Source organism: Anticarsia gemmatalis, chromosome 21 (genome assembly GCF_050436995.1).
Source record: "Anticarsia gemmatalis isolate Benzon Research Colony breed Stoneville strain chromosome 21, ilAntGemm2 primary, whole genome shotgun sequence".
NCBI classification, from domain to species: Eukaryota; Metazoa; Arthropoda; class Insecta; order Lepidoptera; family Erebidae; genus Anticarsia; species Anticarsia gemmatalis.
In genome coordinates, this window is record NC_134765.1 from 10541699 (window position 1) to 10561334 (window position 19636).

The 19636-nt window shown below is 33.8% G+C and overlaps 2 protein-coding genes across 10 annotated transcripts in view; one reads left to right on the forward strand and one right to left on the reverse strand.

Moving 5' to 3' along the window:
* The window catches only part of Sap47 (Synapse-associated protein 47kD), a 115377-nt gene extending 102008 nt beyond the window's left edge, over window positions 1–13369 (forward strand). For 4 of the 7 annotated variants that reach the window (XM_076128844.1, XM_076128847.1, XM_076128846.1 and 1 more), the window contains 5 exons: window positions 2419–2559; window positions 2919–3058; window positions 5016–5128; window positions 6372–6488; window positions 10082–13369. In XM_076128844.1, the coding sequence (XP_075984959.1) occupies window positions 2419–2559; window positions 2919–3058; window positions 5016–5128; window positions 6372–6488; window positions 10082–10206 (636 nt within the window). In that variant the 3' untranslated portion in view covers window positions 10207–13369. Of the gene's footprint in view, window positions 1–2418; window positions 2560–2918; window positions 3059–5015; window positions 5129–6371; window positions 6489–7062; window positions 9275–10081 lie in introns of those variants that run through there. The other 3 variants (XM_076128850.1, XM_076128849.1, XM_076128851.1) reach the window with 3 other exon arrangements.
* Window positions 1–19636, reverse strand: part of LOC142982380 (organic cation/carnitine transporter 2-like) — a 39367-nt gene that overhangs the window by 12525 nt on the left and 7206 nt on the right. Inside the window, exon 1 of one of the 3 annotated variants that reach the window (XM_076128842.1) lies at window positions 835–971. The exons of 1 other annotated variant lie outside the window; for it this stretch is intronic. The gene's annotated coding sequence lies outside the window, so the exon portion shown is untranslated. Of the gene's footprint in view, window positions 1–294; window positions 326–834; window positions 972–19636 lie in introns of those variants that run through there. One more of the 3 variants, XM_076128843.1, reaches the window with a different exon arrangement.

The following is a 19636-nucleotide window of genomic DNA, read 5'->3' on the forward strand; positions in this document are numbered from 1 at the left end:
CCCACAGTTGGGCAAGAGTCTCCTCATGGATTGAGGATTGACTTAAGAGTCCACCACGCTGGCTAAACACGGGTTAATGACTTTACATACCTTAAAAAACTGTGTTAAAGAACTCTCAGGCATATAAGGTTATATTTCGATGTTCTCGTTCACCGTGGTAACCAGCGATAGTTATTTCTATATATTTTAACGTGAAACAATACAGAATTGTATCTATAAAACTTAATTTATCGAAAACTATTTCGTAAAAGTTAAACAAATAATCAGGAAAATTAATATTTTTGAACAACTCACACACAGCCATCTGATTCCGAACTAAGCAGAGCTTGTACTGTAACCAGATGGATGATAAACATACTTATACACTTTCTAAATACATACATAATCTGTACTAATATTATAAAGCTGAGGAGTTTGTTTGGTTGTTTGTTTGAACGCGCTAATCTCGGGAACTACTGGTCCGATTTGAAAAATTATTTCAGTGTTAGACAGCTCATTCATCGAGGAAGGCAATAGGCTAATATATCATCACGCTACGACCAATAGGAACAGAGTACCAGTGAAAAATGTTACAAAAACGCGGAAAATTAGGATTCTCTTATGTGACGCAAGCGAAGTTGCGCGGGTCAGCTAGTTAAGTATATAGATAAAATACGCATGCTTCGAAAACTCGTGCTCATCACACGATACACAAGATACGTTGATTTTAATACACACGTCCATACAATTATTTATATTTATCAATACTTTATTAATGTTAAAATTATGTAAAAAGCTTTGAGTAAATAAAATCATAAAATGTTGAATAAATTAAAAAAAAATCTAAATACGGACCATCCGAAGCACGGAGACGCACAATTCAAACACCACTAAACGGTCACCCAGCTGTGGAATGACCGCGCCAAGTGCTGCCTAACTCAATATTTATTCAAATATTATAAACACAGTATACATTGTATCACTACTGGAACTAAACCACTCTCATGACAAGATTATACTAAAATATTTTACGATTGTACATGCTTTATAAGTGTTTGTGACAAAACATTATATTTTTAGAGGTCCGTTTTTCAATGGTTCACGCACGAAAAAGTATCTATTATGTTTTCAAATTATAAGTTTCGTTGAGATGACACGTGCATACGCTAACGTAATTGTGTTAAGGTGCACGTGTGTCAGTCTCAATTGAGTATGAGATTGATTTTTTATAAGTGTAGTAAAATACCGGTCTAATTGTTTTGTTAGTTTTGAGTATAAAATTCGTAAATCGCTTGTTTTATACAAAAATATGAGTAATATATTTCATCACTCATATATCGTTTTTTTTTCTATTCGGTAAATACTTAACGATTAAATGAATTTTAGAATTTCACCATAGAACAGATTTTAACCTAATTTGGTTTTCTAGACTTCCGAATATTTTGCCAAACTAAAATATTCTAGCAATTAGGTTTTCTGTTATTCACAAGTTGTTCGATTGAAAATTATCGTACTTAACTAGACAGGTCATTGACATTACATTTACAAACAAACACTACGCAAAAAGTAACATAGCTTGTGAATAAAAAACTGTTATTTTTTACGGTGTAAATTGATCCGTAAAAAAGGATTCTTCAATAAGATATTCAGATGGTATCTAGGAAACAAAGCGCCACAAATCTGTGAAAAAAAAACGTACGCGTTTTTTTCTGTTACGTTATTTACTCAATTATTTTTAAGGAAAAAATACCTTGTCTCTTCAACCATTTTTACGGCTTAGAGTCTTAAATGCCCAGAAATTACAGACTTGTTTCTGGTATATAATCGTGTAAATGATTAGACGAATGATTAACTAAAATTTGTAACACTTTAAAAATATATGGCCCAGAACGTACATCAAATCACGCTTTTTTCCCATACGGTAAGGCAAAGACTAAAGAACGCCACTTGGTTCGATCGTTACAAACTTCCCTTTCCTTCTGATATAGAGGTACGTTGTCATACAGGACCACCGGTTACGAGTACTACGCACCTGACCTCTTGCAAGACATCACCGATATGACATGTGAATGTCTTTCTACGGCGTCCCCTCCCGGCGTTTTCATTATCCAAGACATGGCATCACTGTTGCTTTGTCAAAAACCCATCAAAAACCTACCGTGTCTCTAAGAGCAATCCTTAAATTACAAGATGATTATTATCATTATCATAAGCCTATATCGTCTCACTGCTGGGCTAAGACCTCTCCATAACTTTCTACTGGAAATGACATCCGGCGGTTCGTATCAATTTCGGGTTGCAGAAGTCAAGCTCCTCTCTCCATCCTTTACGGTGTCTACCTCGCCGCCGTCTCCCAGTTGGCAGGGTCCACTTTCTCGTTATTTTGACCCATGGGTCATCATCACAAGCTTTTACTTAAATGAATATTGTTTGTTGCAGAGCATCCTGGGAGAGTTCAACCGTGAGCAGGATGCCTTCATCAAGGGCCAGGAGAGTCGTGGCAGTGCCGCCGCTGTGCCTCCATGGGTCGGCGCTCCCAACGAACCAGCACTCAAGGAGGAGTGCCTCTCGCTTTCCACTGTGAGTAGACACTCGCTTTTTTTTCTTTTCGACTCTTGCAGAATGATTTTTAGAAGAGTTTTGGTCAAGTGAAAAAAAGTTTTATATGTCACTACGCCCTAGTACGCAATTTTTTGGTAATTTTGTATGTCAGGTTCGAGTACATGACACAAAAATGATACCAAATATAGGTAATCACGCTAGATTCACACATCAGAAAAGAAATGACGAGCGTAATAAATCCAGGTGGCGGACCATATATTCTATGGAGCCTCGTGTAATTTGTTTATAGCAGTCTGCAGCAGGAGAAAGACAAGCCTGCGGCATGGAACTTCTCATAATACAAAATAACTGACTGTCTGTTTGATGTGACGTTGCAGGACCGGCGGAACTTCGTGCGCGCGCCACCAGCGGGTGTGGAGTTCGATTTCGACTACGACAAAATGTACCCGGTGGCCGTCGCCATTATGGGCGAGGACCCTAACCTCGAGAAGATGCGCTTCGATCTCGTGCCAAAAGTGTAAGTAAATTTTTTATAATCTATACTAGTCAACACTCATTAATTAGTCAACTATCCGATGGTAAAGTAATCTTTGGAGCGAACTTTCCAAAGATGGGTGACTACTAAATTATATTTGAGAGAGCTGAGCGTTTTCATGTTTCGGAGGGCACTTAAAATCAGGTCGTTAAGCCATGTCAAAGGTCTTCGGGTTGAACAACTTTGACACTAGTCTGACCAGTGATTACTAGTCATTCGACTAATAATAATAACCAGGAGTGATCAATATAATTAGACCCCATATTTTTACTCTTCACACTTTTTGCAGAAGACTAATTATTATTATATACCCACATAAAAAATACCCTTTAGTTTATTTCAACTATTACCGACTGGACTAATATTTGTGAAACCTCTGATTTATACTTTAATATTTATTATTAAAGTATGTTTATTTTATCGTTACTACTGGTCCATATGGCAGAAGTTTATTTTCCTCAAGTACCTCCTTTTTATCTCGGAACTGGTTTAGCGTGAGCGATGTCGCGTGCTCTGTTCTGATAATCTACCTTTATTTTTCTTGATAGGGGGGTTTTCTATCTACAAGTGGCATAATAACAATAATATTATATAAATAGCTGGCAGATAATACTAATCTTACGCCGAGCCTCATCTTTTAGTAAACACTTGAACATTTCACTGCCAATATTTAATGGTATCTTGTTTATCGATGACGAAGCAGAACCACTTGACAAAAATATTTCAACTGGTTTACACTAGTAACCTTTTGGTTTTTAATTTATTGTTTTTGTTATTTTTACGCCTATTATATCCAAAGTAATCGACTGATGTAAGACCACAATTTGCAGCAAACCCATATCCAAACACGAAATCATGCTCTCCGGACTTTAATTAAGAATATCCTATGAATGATGTGTCAATTCGATTCGGCAAACCGAATCAAACCGGGTGGAGTATAATTTGAGTCAAACCGAGTTACTATCTGCCGGACTCGGTTTAGTTTTCTTTCTAACCACCTAATACAAACGAGACGGAACCATCTGCGCGCGCAGCTAACCCATCAAACGATATGACTACAGTTTGTTAAAAGAACGGCCGAGGTAACAAAGGAACAACTACAAACCGAATCCGTGGCCAGGATGGTGGACTCAAAGCCCAATCCCTCCCTCATTACTACAGGGGACTCTTGCCCAGCAATGGGGTAGTAATGGGTTAAATCATTTGTAAACAGTTCGCGCTACTAAACCCCGGTTTCTGAGGCACATTAAGCGGTAGTTTATCTATTTAATACCGTTTAAACTAATAAAAAAAACCGCTATTGAATAGGTAAACTACCGCTAAAAGTACTCAGAAACCGGGGGTAAGACTGTCAATCGATTGTGTCGCATAACGTTAGGACTAAAATTCAGTTGAACTCAGTGAATAGTAGTATGAGGTCGGGGAAAAAGTCTTTACGCATTATAGTATGTATGAACTTGTAATAAAATCTCTTTGGCTTCAAGAATCACAAATAAGTACACGGTTCATTAGGTTTCTTTCAGTGAGCTCGTGAGATACCCAAATATCGAGCTTTTTTGTGTAGAGAAAAGATTTTATTACAAGTTCATACATACTATAATGCGAAAAGACATTTTCCCCGACCTAATATATATACTAGCTGACCCGCGCAACTTCGTTTGCGTCACATAAGAGAGGATGGGTCATAATTTTCCCCGTTTTTGTAACATTTATTACTGGTACTCTGCTCCTATTGATCGTAGCGTGGTGATATATAGCCTATAGCCTTCCTCGATAAATGGGCTTTCAACACTGAAGGATTTTTTTTAAATCGGACCAGTAGTTTCTGAGATTAGCGCGTTCAAACAAACAAACAAACAATCAAACAAACAAACTCTGTAGCTTTATAATATTAGTATAGAAGTATAGATTATGTTTATAAACGGTTTCCCCATTCCAGTATCACGGAGGAGAACTTCTGGCGGAACTACTTCTACCGTCTGTCGCTCATCTGCCAGGCCAACGAGGCGGACGCGGCCGCCAGCCGCCAGGCCAGTGCCGACGACACCCAGGGTATGCGCCACAACAAAATGCTTTATAGCCGCCATATACCCTCCATTGACATTACTGACGCTGACTAAATAGGTAGGACACGAGCCTTCATACGATTTACACTTTTTAACAACACCTTACAAAACTTCATTTATGAACACTTGAATTTGATTGTCTTAATTGGGGACTAAAGTTTCTTATATGCAAATTAAGACACTACTTTAGTAAAAGTCGGTTGAAAATGTGAAGCTTTATTTAGTTAAAATTTTGATCTCAAATATTTGACTAATGTTAACATGTCTCATTCGTAATGAAGTTGAAATTTTAAAATACAGACATAAAAATATTATCCTTACAAAAATACTAGATTATGACGTCATAATTACACTACTGCCATACATTTTATTCATTAAATTCTTTAGGTAGTGGTTGCTTTAAAAACCCAATATTGACATAAATATCAAGATTTTTACCCTAAATTAAGTTTTGTAACGACAGGTTTGAAGTTTCTTCATATATGGGGGGATGTCATCATTCAGTATTAGTAGGGTGTTATTTTTTCAGTTATATATAGGTTCACGTGTCATTGAGTGCTACACTATATAGTGGTGTTTTGTGCAAAATAATATTGTTACTGTTCATTGAGGTGACTATGAAATGAAATCTAATGTTATGGGGTGACTGAAATATCTAAAATGTATTCTTATCTTAGATCAGAAAATGAGAAGGTTTTCTGTAAATAATATGATAAGAGCATGTAAAACGGCCTCTGTGGCGAAGTGCGTTGGGAGGTCGTGGGTTCGATTCCTACATAGAACAATTATTTGTGCGATCCACAAATAGTTGTTTCGGGTCTGGTTGTACTTTGTGCCCGTTGTTTGTATGCTTGCTCCCCGGGGCACAAGAGCATTGTTTTTTGTGCGGGTGACGTCTTCAAAAAAAGATAGTTAAAATAAACTTACTACTTCTAAATAACATGAATATATAGCTCATATGGCCTAATCCTATTTGTTAAAGCACTGATCAGTGCGTTAAATAAAATGTTTTCTATTGCATCTGGTATTTAAAGAGCTATCTATCAGTCAAAATCACCTCAAAAATAGTCACCCTATAAAATAATGGTTACAAAATCAAAATAATAAGTATTACTAGATTTATAAAGACACGTTAAATTTTAAAATTATAGGCACAATAATACATACAAATCATGAATCAGCCATTTTATTTCATTTTTCATATTTTTATTTTGTTTATTTTTTGTTAGACGACGATAAGTCGGCGAGCGACAATTTGATAGCCAATGAGAAGTCCTCTCAGGAATCTATAGACGATGTCAAGAAAAGAATTAAATCTTTGAAAGTTGATAGAGAAAATGACGATGGTAAGACTTGATTATTTTTTTAATTTTTACTAATATTTTTTTTATTTTTCCTTTTATTTTACTAACAATTTGATAGTATTATATGACCCGTAATGGGTATATGCATTTATTTTTACTTTAAAATAAGGTGATGGGAGGATAAACGTCTATTTAAAAATAGAAAAAAATAAAAAAAAAACGGATTTTTTGTTTTTTCTTTTTTGTGTTTTTTATGTTCTTCGTTTTATCATATACATGTTCATTATTATAATTCTACTCTTCTAAAGATTAGGTTTCACTAACTATCGCGATGTCATATTTCAATGATAACCAACTTTGAGGAATATTTCGCCTTGCATGCTCTTTGTATATGTAAATATCTATCTGGCTACACTAAAAACCCACTTCTGATTATACTAAAAAAAACACTTCTTTGAAAAAAAAATCACTTCAAAATTTACTATTTTTTCTTCAAAATTTTAACAAAAAAGATTTCTATATTCATGTCATTAATATATCATGAAATATAAAAATGATGTGTACTACTGAAACTGTCGCTAAATGCATATATTTTTCCTTTTTCCCTGGAATGCAGCTTAACTTCGCACGGACATCCAATGGGCATCCACAATCACAAATATAACACCACTACACTGTTCTATATATTATTCAACTTATTATATAATCTAGAGTTTAAATAAAATACCTAGAGAATCCTATGTATTATTATATACGATTATTTCTTACATCGCCTAATTCTATCGCACTATTTCATTGGAGTGTAGGTGGTGACAGCAAGTGTATCGCATCGGTGTGTAATGTATAGAACAGTCAATATCTAGTCGGTACGATGCTTGCGAACAGAATGTACTGCTGGAAACCATTCATAATTGTTTCTCCTTTGATAAAATAATGCCATTACAAGTAGCGAATACGCACATATAGAAAAATTCAAGCTAAAATTATAACGCTTATTCTTCGAGATATTTAAAATGGGTTACTAAGTGTCGCCATATATTAAATTATATGTATGTATATTTAATATTTAAGTTATGTTTTTCTTACTTCGATGATTCGTTCTTGTGATGCTGTTAGCTTGACAACTATGGCATTATTATGTCAACACACTTCACTGTTATACCTCTCACACAATATATATAATATATTATATAATTTAAACGTTACTACTTATAGAATTTAAACTTGTTCGCATTATTATTTGAACTTTAAAAGATATATCACTATGTCATATCTTCATCCTTGTTATCTCGTGTGTCGTATATATTTAAACGAAATGAATGTTATATGACAATATAGCTTTTCTGTCCTTTGATATAAGGACTATAATTGTATATATAACCATGTGTTTGTTTAATCTGTTGTATGTCACTGGTAGTTGATTGGTCTGTATTTTAATAGCTGTAAATGGTCCTGAAACTCTCATACGACTCGCTATTGACGTAAAGACCATAACGGTTGAATTGTATACTTATCTATAAAAAAATAAATAAAAATCAATATAAAATTTTCTCAATGGAACCTATTTTAATGTCTACTAAATGTTATATATGTCTAAGTAATGATTAAGGTTATAATAGATGATAATATATCACACAGTTCATTAATTCGGCTCAGTAGCGTTAACTGTAAGTATTTATTGTGCAGGTTTTGACATTGCTACTTGTATTATGACCCTTGTTACTTGAGCTTTATGATCTATTGTTGCTTGTTTGTGTTTATTATTTATATATACGCTTCTATATATTTCTCAAAGTTGGTGGTTCTTGATTGTTTTGACAGTTCGCCTTCTAATTTGCCGCTGTAGCAATGTTGAAACTTAAATCTTTTTGTACATAAACTTGTGTTGTCAGCCTATCTCGAATGTTTTCATCAATTTTTAATATATTTTAAAGTTGCTGGACGTACAAACGACAATCTACTTAAGGGATGATATCTCTCAGAGTAAAAAAATGGTAATTTATAGGGAACGTAGAAATGATTTATGGGTGTATGATATTGTTGTTTGTACGAAAGGGAAAGTTCTGTAGCCGCGACATATCACTTATGGGTGACAGTCAATTATAAAAGAATCCATGTAACTGCCGTCTTCATAAACTTCAAAAGAACTTTAAAACCTCTATCAATATGTAACTGACAACACAATCTATCCTCCTCACGTTTGTTTTGTAATTATTTACAATTAGCGTTAGGTCTATATTAATCAGGATAATTATCCAATGTTATAAAAGTTGTGTAGATTTAGGTGGATACTTATTTATATGATAGCGTTTCACGTTTGAATGGCAAGTGTCAGGCCTAGTATACTGTCGCCCGGGTTTGTTTGTCACTTAGTTTGCTTTGTTGCTATAAACTTTGTATTAATGTCAAAAAATAAACTCTCGGCAATAAATGAGATTATATTCCCCTGTTAAGTCAAAAGATATTTGCACATTAATATCAGTGTATAGCAAAGTTATTCAATAAAATATTGAGCAATAAATTAGTCGTGGTTATAATCGTTAATCGGTGTCCATTTAATCATAGTACAGTGAATCTTTGATGATTTCTCAATATCGCGTCTCAGCGATTTCTTCCCGTTCATTTTCTATATCATATTCCCCTGTGCGTTACCCTGGCTTCTAGCCGATGTTTCCCCATCTCTTAGGTATCCTAGTAATCTAGCGACAGTGTATACTTTTCACTCGAAACATTGTTTAGTGAAATTACAACGTATAGTTTAAAAAAAATGAAAAATTGGCATTTATAGTTAGTTATTATGAATTGAATTATATTATTCTAAAATAATATTGGTGTTGTTATTTTATATTGTAATTAGTCACCCTAAGTTAGTTTAAGTTGTTGGTGACTGTCAGGACATACTGGTAAGTTCTGGCATGTACATAAAAGTAGGAAAATATTAGGCATGGGAGTCATCTTTAAATCTGAGATTGCTTTTGAATATGAAGTTATAGTTTTAGCTAACCCATTACCGTTGATCCTGATAAATTTTAGAATCCATTAACGAATTAAGACTAATTTTAAAATGCCGAGGTAATATAATTTGATAAACTTAAGATTGTATAAGTACCTGTCGCGTTGCTAGACTGTCCATGCTGTAATCAATCTCAGATTTAATTTCCAATTACTAATCAGTTAATCATTTAATTAATACAGCAAATCAGTAAGTATTCAACACGTGATTTTGAGCCAGTACAGGAATTTTGAAATAATGATACCATCTCAAAAACGTGATAAATAAATGCATAATTAATCAAAATATATGCAAATATATATAATCGGCATTAAAATATAAGTTCATTATAAGTGGTGATAGTTTAAGTAGTAGAATCTTAAAGCTTATAATTGCGAAGTCGTGGGTTCAACTCCCACGCATTTCCAGCGATTTTTTTAGGCTAATAAAAAAGAAACCTTCAGCAGTACAACAATATATCAATATTATATTGAATTATTCTTTTGTCTTGTACAAAAATATTGTAGATATCAAAATTAACTGTCGTATTTATTACAGAGACAAACACATTTTTTGTCATTTACTTATGTTTATTTCAAAAATAATTATGAATAATACAGCGTAAATACAAATTATTTTTCAGAACAATGGGAGAAGGAGCTGGAAGCTGAACTCAATGAGTACGAGGTGGTAGCCGACAAGGCTGGCGATGACAAGTGGGAGAAGGAGTGCGAAGACCTGCTCGGTGACGACGTGGACCTCAAGTAGACCAGTAGACCGGGGAGAAAACGAGTAGACCGATAGCTAGTGAGATCGCTGGTTGGATGAGACCTACCTTTTGAACGTTGAATAATTATTTATTTAAAAAAACATATCTAACATTCATCGCGTATTATGTCAACTCCTCCTTTTTTGAAGTCGGTTACAAAGATGAAAACCATAACTACATCCAATTAAACATATTTCATTCTTTGATATTGTAATAATAGGTCATTTATAAATGCCATATTTGGTTATTAATTTAGTAAACCTTTAACGATTTCTGGTTTCCTTATTAGGGAAAAATAATTATTTTCCCGTTTATTTCAATTTGACTATTTAGCCATATTGTTATTTCTTCTGTGTTTTGATAGCATTATATAATTGGTCCATCCAAACCGTCGGTCACACACTGAGCTCAATTAAAATTCTTATGATTGAACGATACAGTTTGAAGGCGATGATAAATAGATAATAATTAATAATAATAAATTACTTATTATATTTAAATAATAACAGTCACGCGCATCGCTTTAATACGAATGCGTAAAAATGGCGGCTAGTAAGCGAGACATAGACAGGAGACTGAGACATGAAACCGGAGAGACTGCGACCCTTACTTGACTTTAAAAAGGGCCGGTTTCTTCATCAAAAGCAACAAATAATGTGAAGTTATCAAATTTGTTTCTTCACGAATTGAAATAAATGTCTAATTTAAGTCGAAGGCTTTAGCTGTTACTTTAAATTACTATTTGATATCTTGTTTGCTAGCACCATAATATATAGATTTAACTTATGTTTTAATGTGTGTTCGGTAGTGTTGGTTGCAGCTCCTTACATCATCAATGATTTGTGTCTAACAGAAATATTGTTCTAATCACTTGATGATTAAAAAGAGTGGTCAGGAGTTTCATGCCAGCTCTTCTCATTGGCCCTACCTTCTGAACTGGCGGTAAATTCACTCTCTGTATCGTTGACTGTCATAAGTGTCAGCATTTGACATAAATGAATTGATTTTGATTATGTTTGAAGAAACTGGCCGTGAATGCATATGAAACAGTTCACAAGCGAGATTGCTACAGGAATCAGATCGTAAGTAAAGTTACGGTCGCAGTCTCCAGTCGCCGTCACATGTTTCGGTCTCCTGTCTCATGTCTCATGTCTCTGTCTCGCCAGCGAGCCGTCACCTTAAGGCCTAAATATATGTTCTTCTGTTATTATAGCTGTAATAATAAGATAATAATATTAGGTCGGGGAAAGTCTTTTCGCATTATAGTATGTATGAACTTGTAATAAAATCTTTTCTCTACACAGAAAAGCTCGATATTTGGGTACCTCACGAGCTCAATCAAAGAAACCTAATGAGCCGTGTACTCATTTGTGATTCTTGAAGCCAAAGAGATTTTGTTACAAGTTCATACATACTATAATGCGAAAAGACTTTTCCCCGACCTAATATTTATCTCAAGCTATTTAAGACAGCTTTGGTATAAATTGTCAAATAATAATAATACAAATTATAAGATATATTCTAGTTTAATGTAAAAATATTTTAATTGTATTATTATAATATTATTTTAAACTTAATAATTTGATAGATTTTTTCTCTTTATATATCAATTTTTGGCATAAATTGTTCCAAATTAACAAGATTATAAAATATCATATATGGTTCTTTAGAGCATTATGATATCTTTATTTGGCAATTTTTAACTAATTATTTTTGTTTTCAATTGGGTTCCTATATTATTGTTTAATATAAAAAATATAGTTATTTTGTTTAAATTGTGATTATTTTGTAAACAATGTATAGTTTTTTTACAAAGAATATAACTTATTTACCGTAGTTCTTTTCAATTTTCAAAAAGATAAATTGTCGATTTTATGAATTAACATAATTATAAAAAATAATATATTCATTTGCGCAAAACGGAAACAATAATTTACATAGAATATAATTAAATAATTTTAAATAATAATTACCCGGAAACTGTTTCAATGCTGTTCTTGATTTATTATTATTTTATTAATAATCCCACGACACAAACTTTGGATATATTTTTTTCTCAAAATTCAGAATTTTAAATTAATTTTATTCAGCAAGTTTTTTAAATGGCATTCTTTAGTAAAATCTCGCACTATAATGTTTATTTTTCAGAAGATTCATTTATATAAGTGAATTAAAATAATTAATTTACATTTTTAATAATAACCTGTTATTCTAGTACAACAAAAAATATTGTTTCGGCTTGACTTAACTTTTTTATTTAGATTTTGGCGAAATTCCTACAGCCAAAACTCGTGGATAATTTAAATATTATTAAAATTAAATATTGTTTTTAATGTATGAAAATACAATTCAAAATAGTTTTTTAAATTCATTTTCATCAAAAAGCATTTATAAAACCGTTTTTATCTTCCATGAGTATAAAGTTATATTGAATAATAAATATAAAATAAGAAATGTTTGTGGATGTTTCAAATGTTTGTCTATTTGGTACCAAAGTGTTAAGTGTATACAGACGGACTGCATTACGACTTTAAACTGCATGCAGTTTGACCGACGACTTGCCTAAGATTGAAAGTTATTATAATCTTTTCTGTAATTATCCATTATGTAATAAATCTGTTTTGTAATTAACATCATTGAAAAAGTGATTGATTGCAGGTTCAAATCCTACTTAATTTTCCAAATAATATTATTTGATTAATTAATTAATTTTATTTGAGAAATATTTAATGTTACTAAATAACGGTTGTTGTTACTAATAATAATAATCTTTAAATTCCACTGAAGGATTTTAAGACAAGAGATTACTTAATAAATCTTATCTTATAGCTAACCACAATGTTTCAGAAGTTGTCTATAAAAAAACAGCACATTTGCAGTCTTATGTCCGGTTACTGAGGTACATTTAGCGGTAGTTTATCTATTCAAACTGTCATGTTTATAATAGCTTAAACGCTATTGAATAGATAAACTACCGCTAAATGTACCTCAGAACCGGGCATTTATGCAGTCCGTCTGTATAAACCAGTTGTCATAGTGTTGCTAAATTGTATGTAGATAAATAGAATATACGGTGACTACTATGAACGTCTTGTTTTAGGGTCACTGTCCTTATATTGTAAACATTCCTATTTAATTGAATTATAACGAGTTTACTACTCAGTGTTTTGTTTTAATACTACATTTTATTATCCCATTAAAATATAAATATATTAACATTTTCGCAGGGATATTCAAAAGGCAGAAAAACACACCTTACTATACTCTGTGCTACGTTGAGAAATATTCTAATATAAATAACCTATCCCGCACTTGGCCAGAGTGGTGGGCTTAACCCTTCCCTCATTATGGAGACCCTTGCCCAGCAGTGGGACATTAAGGGGTTGAATTTATTTAACTACAAATTTTGTAATTTAGAAAAAACCAATAACACTGCCTGACCTCGTAATCGAACCCAGGACTTCTTGACCACTAATCATATTCATTACAGAGGCAGTCATAAAACAAAAAAAAACTGAAGCAAGCACTTAAATATATAAAGTAAAACTCACTCAAAAAGGTCCAGTCGCCAACAAGATTTCACTCAAACTGTGCTAAAAGGATCTCTACAGAAAGCCGCTGATGTTGGAGGTCGTGATGAGAATAGTTGAAAGATTTAGCAATAAGCAATAAACTCGATGTCTTGAATATAACCTGTTGCAGGCGCATAAGGAAAATATGGTAGGTAACTCTGCTGTACCGTTTTTGGGGTCAAAATATAAAAATAATATAAGTAATAAATAAGATAACTGTTATATGGACCATTGGTATGTAGAAAATTACTGACAATGTTATAAACTCATACTAGCTTTTGTCCTCCGTCTGCGTAGACTGCTAACTTATAGCCTACTAGCTGACCCGCGCAACTTCGCTTGCGTCCGATAAGAGAGAATGGGTGAATTTTTTCCCCGTTTTTGTAACATTAATTATTGGTACTCTGCTCCTTTTGGTCGTAGCGTGATGATATATAGCCTATGTCCTTTCTCGGGTATCAAAATATCTCCATACCAAATGTCATGCGAATTTGTTCAGTAGTTTAGGCGTGAATTGAGTAGCAGACAGACAGACAGAGTTACTTTCGCATTTATAATATTAGTATGGACCATATAGCCTACTAGCTGTCCCAGCAAACTTCGTACCTACCGCCTAACAGTCGATTCTATAATTTTTATTTAAAGTTTTACAACCCTACCCCGCACTCGGCCAGCGTGTTGAACTTAAACCCTAAGAAGCAGTTTTTGGTCACGAGATCCGGGTTCGATTGCGGTCAGATGCTATTGATTTATTACTCATCAAAAATATGCTCATTAATACCCCGGAGGTTGTTAACGTGCTCGGTACCTAAATTACAGACTAATGCTGTAAGTAGCGAAACGTAGGCGTATTTCATACACCTCTAACTACACCTTTGAGTATCTAAGGCGTGATGTTATATGTCATTATTTTACATGGCAATATCTAATCCATACTTCCATACTAATATTATAAATGCGAAAGTAACTCTGTCTGTTTGTTACTCAATCACGCCTAAACTACTGAACCAATTTGCATGAAATTTGGTATGGAGCTATTTTGATACCCGAGAAAGGACATAGGCTATATATCATCACGCTACGACCAAAAGGAGCAGAGTACCAGTATAAAATGTTACAAAAACGGGGAAAAATTTCACCCATTCTCTCTTATTGGACGCAAGCGAAGTTGCGCGGGTCAGCTAGTATGTAATAGTAACAAGAATTCGCAAATATCTATATACCTAGTAAAGTAATGCATGCAATAGAAGAGTCCACAAATATGTATATAATGAGTGTGTCCTACATAATTCACAAAATGAACAAAACGTAGTACTAGCAGACAAATGATCACTTTCGTTACAAACTAACACGATATATAAATAACTATGACACGAGAAATCATGTTACATCATATAATAACTGTATGAAGATATTTTTAGAGGTATTGTGATGTGCAAAAACTTGTCAAAAAGTGGTCGGAGAATCACAAGAATGTGCATTACTTATGTGATTGATAATGACATGCTAGCGACCGAGAGCCTTTATCCATACGGCCCGCCTGATGGTAAGCGGTCTTCGCAGCCAATTTTTTTCTTTTTTTCTGCGCATAAATAAAGTTTTTCGTTTACTTATGTTTCATTTTTCTCACGACTCTACTCTGTCCAGCTAAGAATCTGTGCTGTTGCACCGGAGCCATGTATACTCCATTATTTAAGGCAAAAGTGTTTGAGTGCGCTTACCTCAGTACTATTTCGAATAAAAAAATAATTAATGCTATACATAAAATCACGCTATGACTAATATAAGAAGAGCAGCAATAAAAATATTGTGAAAACGAGTAAAGTCCACGTGTACGAAGGACGCGGGCGGCCGATAGTTCAAATTGTCTTGGTGTTATTGCAAAGTAGCTAGGTTTTTATTTTTTCATAGTATGGTCCGCAGTGGTGCATCACTAATAACAAAACATTAAATTGCACAATACCTATACAGATCGAAATATAATTTTGATAACAGTAAAATGCAAAATTACAGGTCACTACCAATGTGGCTAATGTAAATAAAATTATACTTATCTATTATTATCATTAATCAATACAAATTGCACAGAGCAATTAAGGTCGTGCTGTATTTTGCGAGTTTACGAACGGATTTAACTACAATCACTTCTTACTTTTACACTTATGTAGTTAGTAAGACAAGACAGCAAGTAAAAATAGTTAATCATCAGTCTAGCCTCTCTTAAAGTCTAAACCTTATCTTATCTTATCTTAGGGGTGGGGGTGCCAGTTAATGCCTGGCTGACACTTCGACCATTCCTGATCCTTTGTGTCACCCCCTCCTTTGCTACTCTAGACGTTGGGGGGCAGGGCAAAACTTATCAGTTTTGCTATGCACCCCACCGGAAGCAGCCTGTAGTCTTCTGGTTTAGGGTAACCGCATCCTAGAAGATCCATAATTTTCCTTCCTAAAGCATCACACTCGCACAGTATGTGTTTCATGGTTTCTGCTTCTTCATTGCAGTGCCTGCATTTGGGGTCATCTATGGCTCCTATTTTGTTTAACATGTAGTTCGTGCCGTAGTGTCCTGTGAAAGCACCAAGTATTTTCTTGATGCTGTCTTTGCTGAGGTTTATTAGGTTATTACTCCAGCTTCTGTTGACGTTATTTATGAACAGTTTCGAATGGGTTAGTCCAGATATGGCTTTCCATTCTTTCAGATGCTGGTCCCTGGTGAAGTTGGTTATTGCCAGTTTGACTGTCGCATCAGGTAGTCCAATTATTGGTTCTGGACCTATTGGGAGTGATTCTGATCCTTTCCGTGAAGGTCTAAACCTACTCTCACAGCAATAAGGTGTGTGTATGTAAAAAATAATAAAATTTCTGTTAGGTTATCTATCAAAAGCTTATCGGTACAGTCCTTCCGTACTTAATTGATCCCAATTACACTATTATAGTTGACTGAATAACTACTTCTATAATTTTTTTAGAAGGTTAGTTACTTGTAACAATGCAATTCGTAAATGTGTTTTTTTTAAAGAGACTTGATCCACAGCATTTAGAATTCATACTACCTTTTTTTAACCCTGGTCCACTTTTAAACTTTGTATACATACGAGAGGATCCGCACAATATTATTAAATGATGAATATAATTTCATGACAGCCAATATTGGACTATGAACTTCGGTCCTTAAGATCGTATGAATGATTGAAGGGTTAAATACAAGCAGCATTTGCCGACACTTAAACACGAGTCATGTACAAGAGCGCCCGCCAACCGGACTTGTTCTCAGTACATGAATTATCTCAATAAACGAGTCAACTTTATTGTTAGGCTGTATACAGACGAGTGGACCGCGTAATGTAACGCGCATTTCAAACTTCGTGAACGGTTATCGTTCACTACCGCCCAGAAAACAGAGACAGTCTTTCTTTGCAATCAATTTATTATTTTGATAGCTAGAGTTTTAGTCAACTCTTAAGTTTTTATTAAGTAATAAATCATCTATAATCTGCAGAAGTGTGAAGTAGGTACTTAATAATGCTGTATGTATTATTAATACACACACATTGCATATTATTATATTTGCAAAGTAAACTTCGATTACTAACTTCAGACACTTATGAGTTCTTGCCCTTAAATTCTGATAAATAATACCTAAACGTAGGTAATTTTTCATATAATCAGTACCTACCTGCTTCATACAGGCTGAAGAGACCCAAACATTTAATACTTTTTACAAATAAGAATACATAAAATTCTATTCAGAAACTAGATTATATACTCTCCAGTCTACCTGAATCAAATAAAATAACAATCGTCAGAATTGGTACCCCTAATAAAAAAATATGAGGTAACATACAACAGAAGAAAAATAGACATATTGAAAACCTTTCCTTCTTTTTTGAAGTCGGTAAAACAATAGGATTACTTCTTACAACCTAACTTTGCAGGTCAAAGAATAGCTTACGCAAATCACTATTCGTTCTCCGGAAAAATGGAAGATGAGTTTCTTGGCTACAATAGATAAGTATCTACTTATATTCTTCCATTCTCCTAATATTACCACTCTGGTCTATGCCTACCAGGTCATAAAGTTTAATATATTTTAGTGCTATTGAATTGAATATCTTACGAGAGTGTGTATGTAAGTACTTTATATCTTAAGGAAATAAGATAATCAATAAAAAACCTGACTGACTCTGTGACGGTCAATAAGTGTATTCGACTGCTTATCATAAGGCCTCAGGTTCGATCCCCACTATTAGTCAAATTAATTTAGATTTTTTTCAATAGCAGCCTGGAGTTTGATAACGTTCAATACATAATAAAAGACTCACCCCATATTACATAAATACATAGAACTTATAGTATATTGTAAATGGCGAAACGTGGATGTATTTTAAACACCTCTACCTATATATTCGCATGTAATACACGAGATACATATTTTATATATCTTATATTAATTTCCCACGCTATTGTAAATATTCACACAGCAAATATCAATATTAGCGGACATAAACCTAATTACACAGTTATATTGAAGTAACAAACACGCAGAACCACACACATTTGTTTTATTTACGTGATGTTTGCGCAGAGTATACAAAAGACATTATAATTCAATTCTGAAATTTTGTTAAAATTAGGACGCAAAAAATATTATCAAAACTTTTAAATATCTCATCCTTTGGTTATCTCATAAAGTCACACAGGCGTTCATAGTCAGTTGCGCTCTCTGGTTGGGAAACGGCCCTTGGCACGGCAATTCCATAGATGGGTGATCACTCAACAGTATTTGAAATAATTGTCCATGCATGTCCCCACGTCACAAGTATAATATTTTCGTCGGGATCAAATAACTGATTAGTGTATTTATGAGTTCAATAATTTAAAATGTTAACATTGTAAATAGAAATTTTACATACGAGTAGCTTGATCAGAGTGTACCTACATGTTTGTGTGAACCTTATAGTCCTTTTATCTATTTTTGTTCCACTTAACCGCGTGGTTATCAACCCTATGATTAAATTAACTTAACTGCCAGACAAGTAGGTCCCTTAAAATAGTTAATTCAGCAACGTATCAAAATTAACTACTAATGTTGTTTTTCTACCAAATTTATTGTTTAACTTACATTACCATATAATTTTGTACAATTTAAATGCAAATTAAACAAACGAGTAATTTAACAATACAACCATTAACTTTCCCAAAAGTGTGTTAAGGATTCATTGTCTTAAAATTGACTTCTTTTTAACCCTTTACTGTCCTATTGGTGGGCAAGGGTCTCCTTCCCAACGAGGGGGGATTGGGCCTTAAGTCCGCCACACTGGCCAAGTGTGGATGGGGATGTACTCAATAAATGTAGTAAACAAATTTTACCTATGCAAGGTTTCATCACGATGTTTTCCTTCACCGCTAGAGCAAGTGATAATTATTTCTAATACACACATACATTCGAAAAAACATTAGTTAGATTAGGTGCGAACCCGCAAACACTTGCGTGGGAGGTACCATTTAGTACAGAAATACGGCATAATGATGTCACATTTCCGTATTTTTGTTGGGATCAGATGAACGTTTAATAAAAGGTATAATAATCATTTTATTTTCAACATCATTCGCGAAAAAAATATATTGCTACGGACGCTGTATATGATTAACACCAACATCTACTTTCATCATTGTATAGGCAGCGACTGCTAAGATAAGATGTTCGCGTTGGGCAAAGTGATAAAAATCAATGGCTTTCCGGTTACAGTTGATCACGAGGTCGATTCCGGGGTCGGGCAAAATGCTGTTGTTGTTTTAATTTCTATTTGAATATTTTCGATAGTAGCCCAAGTTTGGTAATGTATCCAGTATAAGG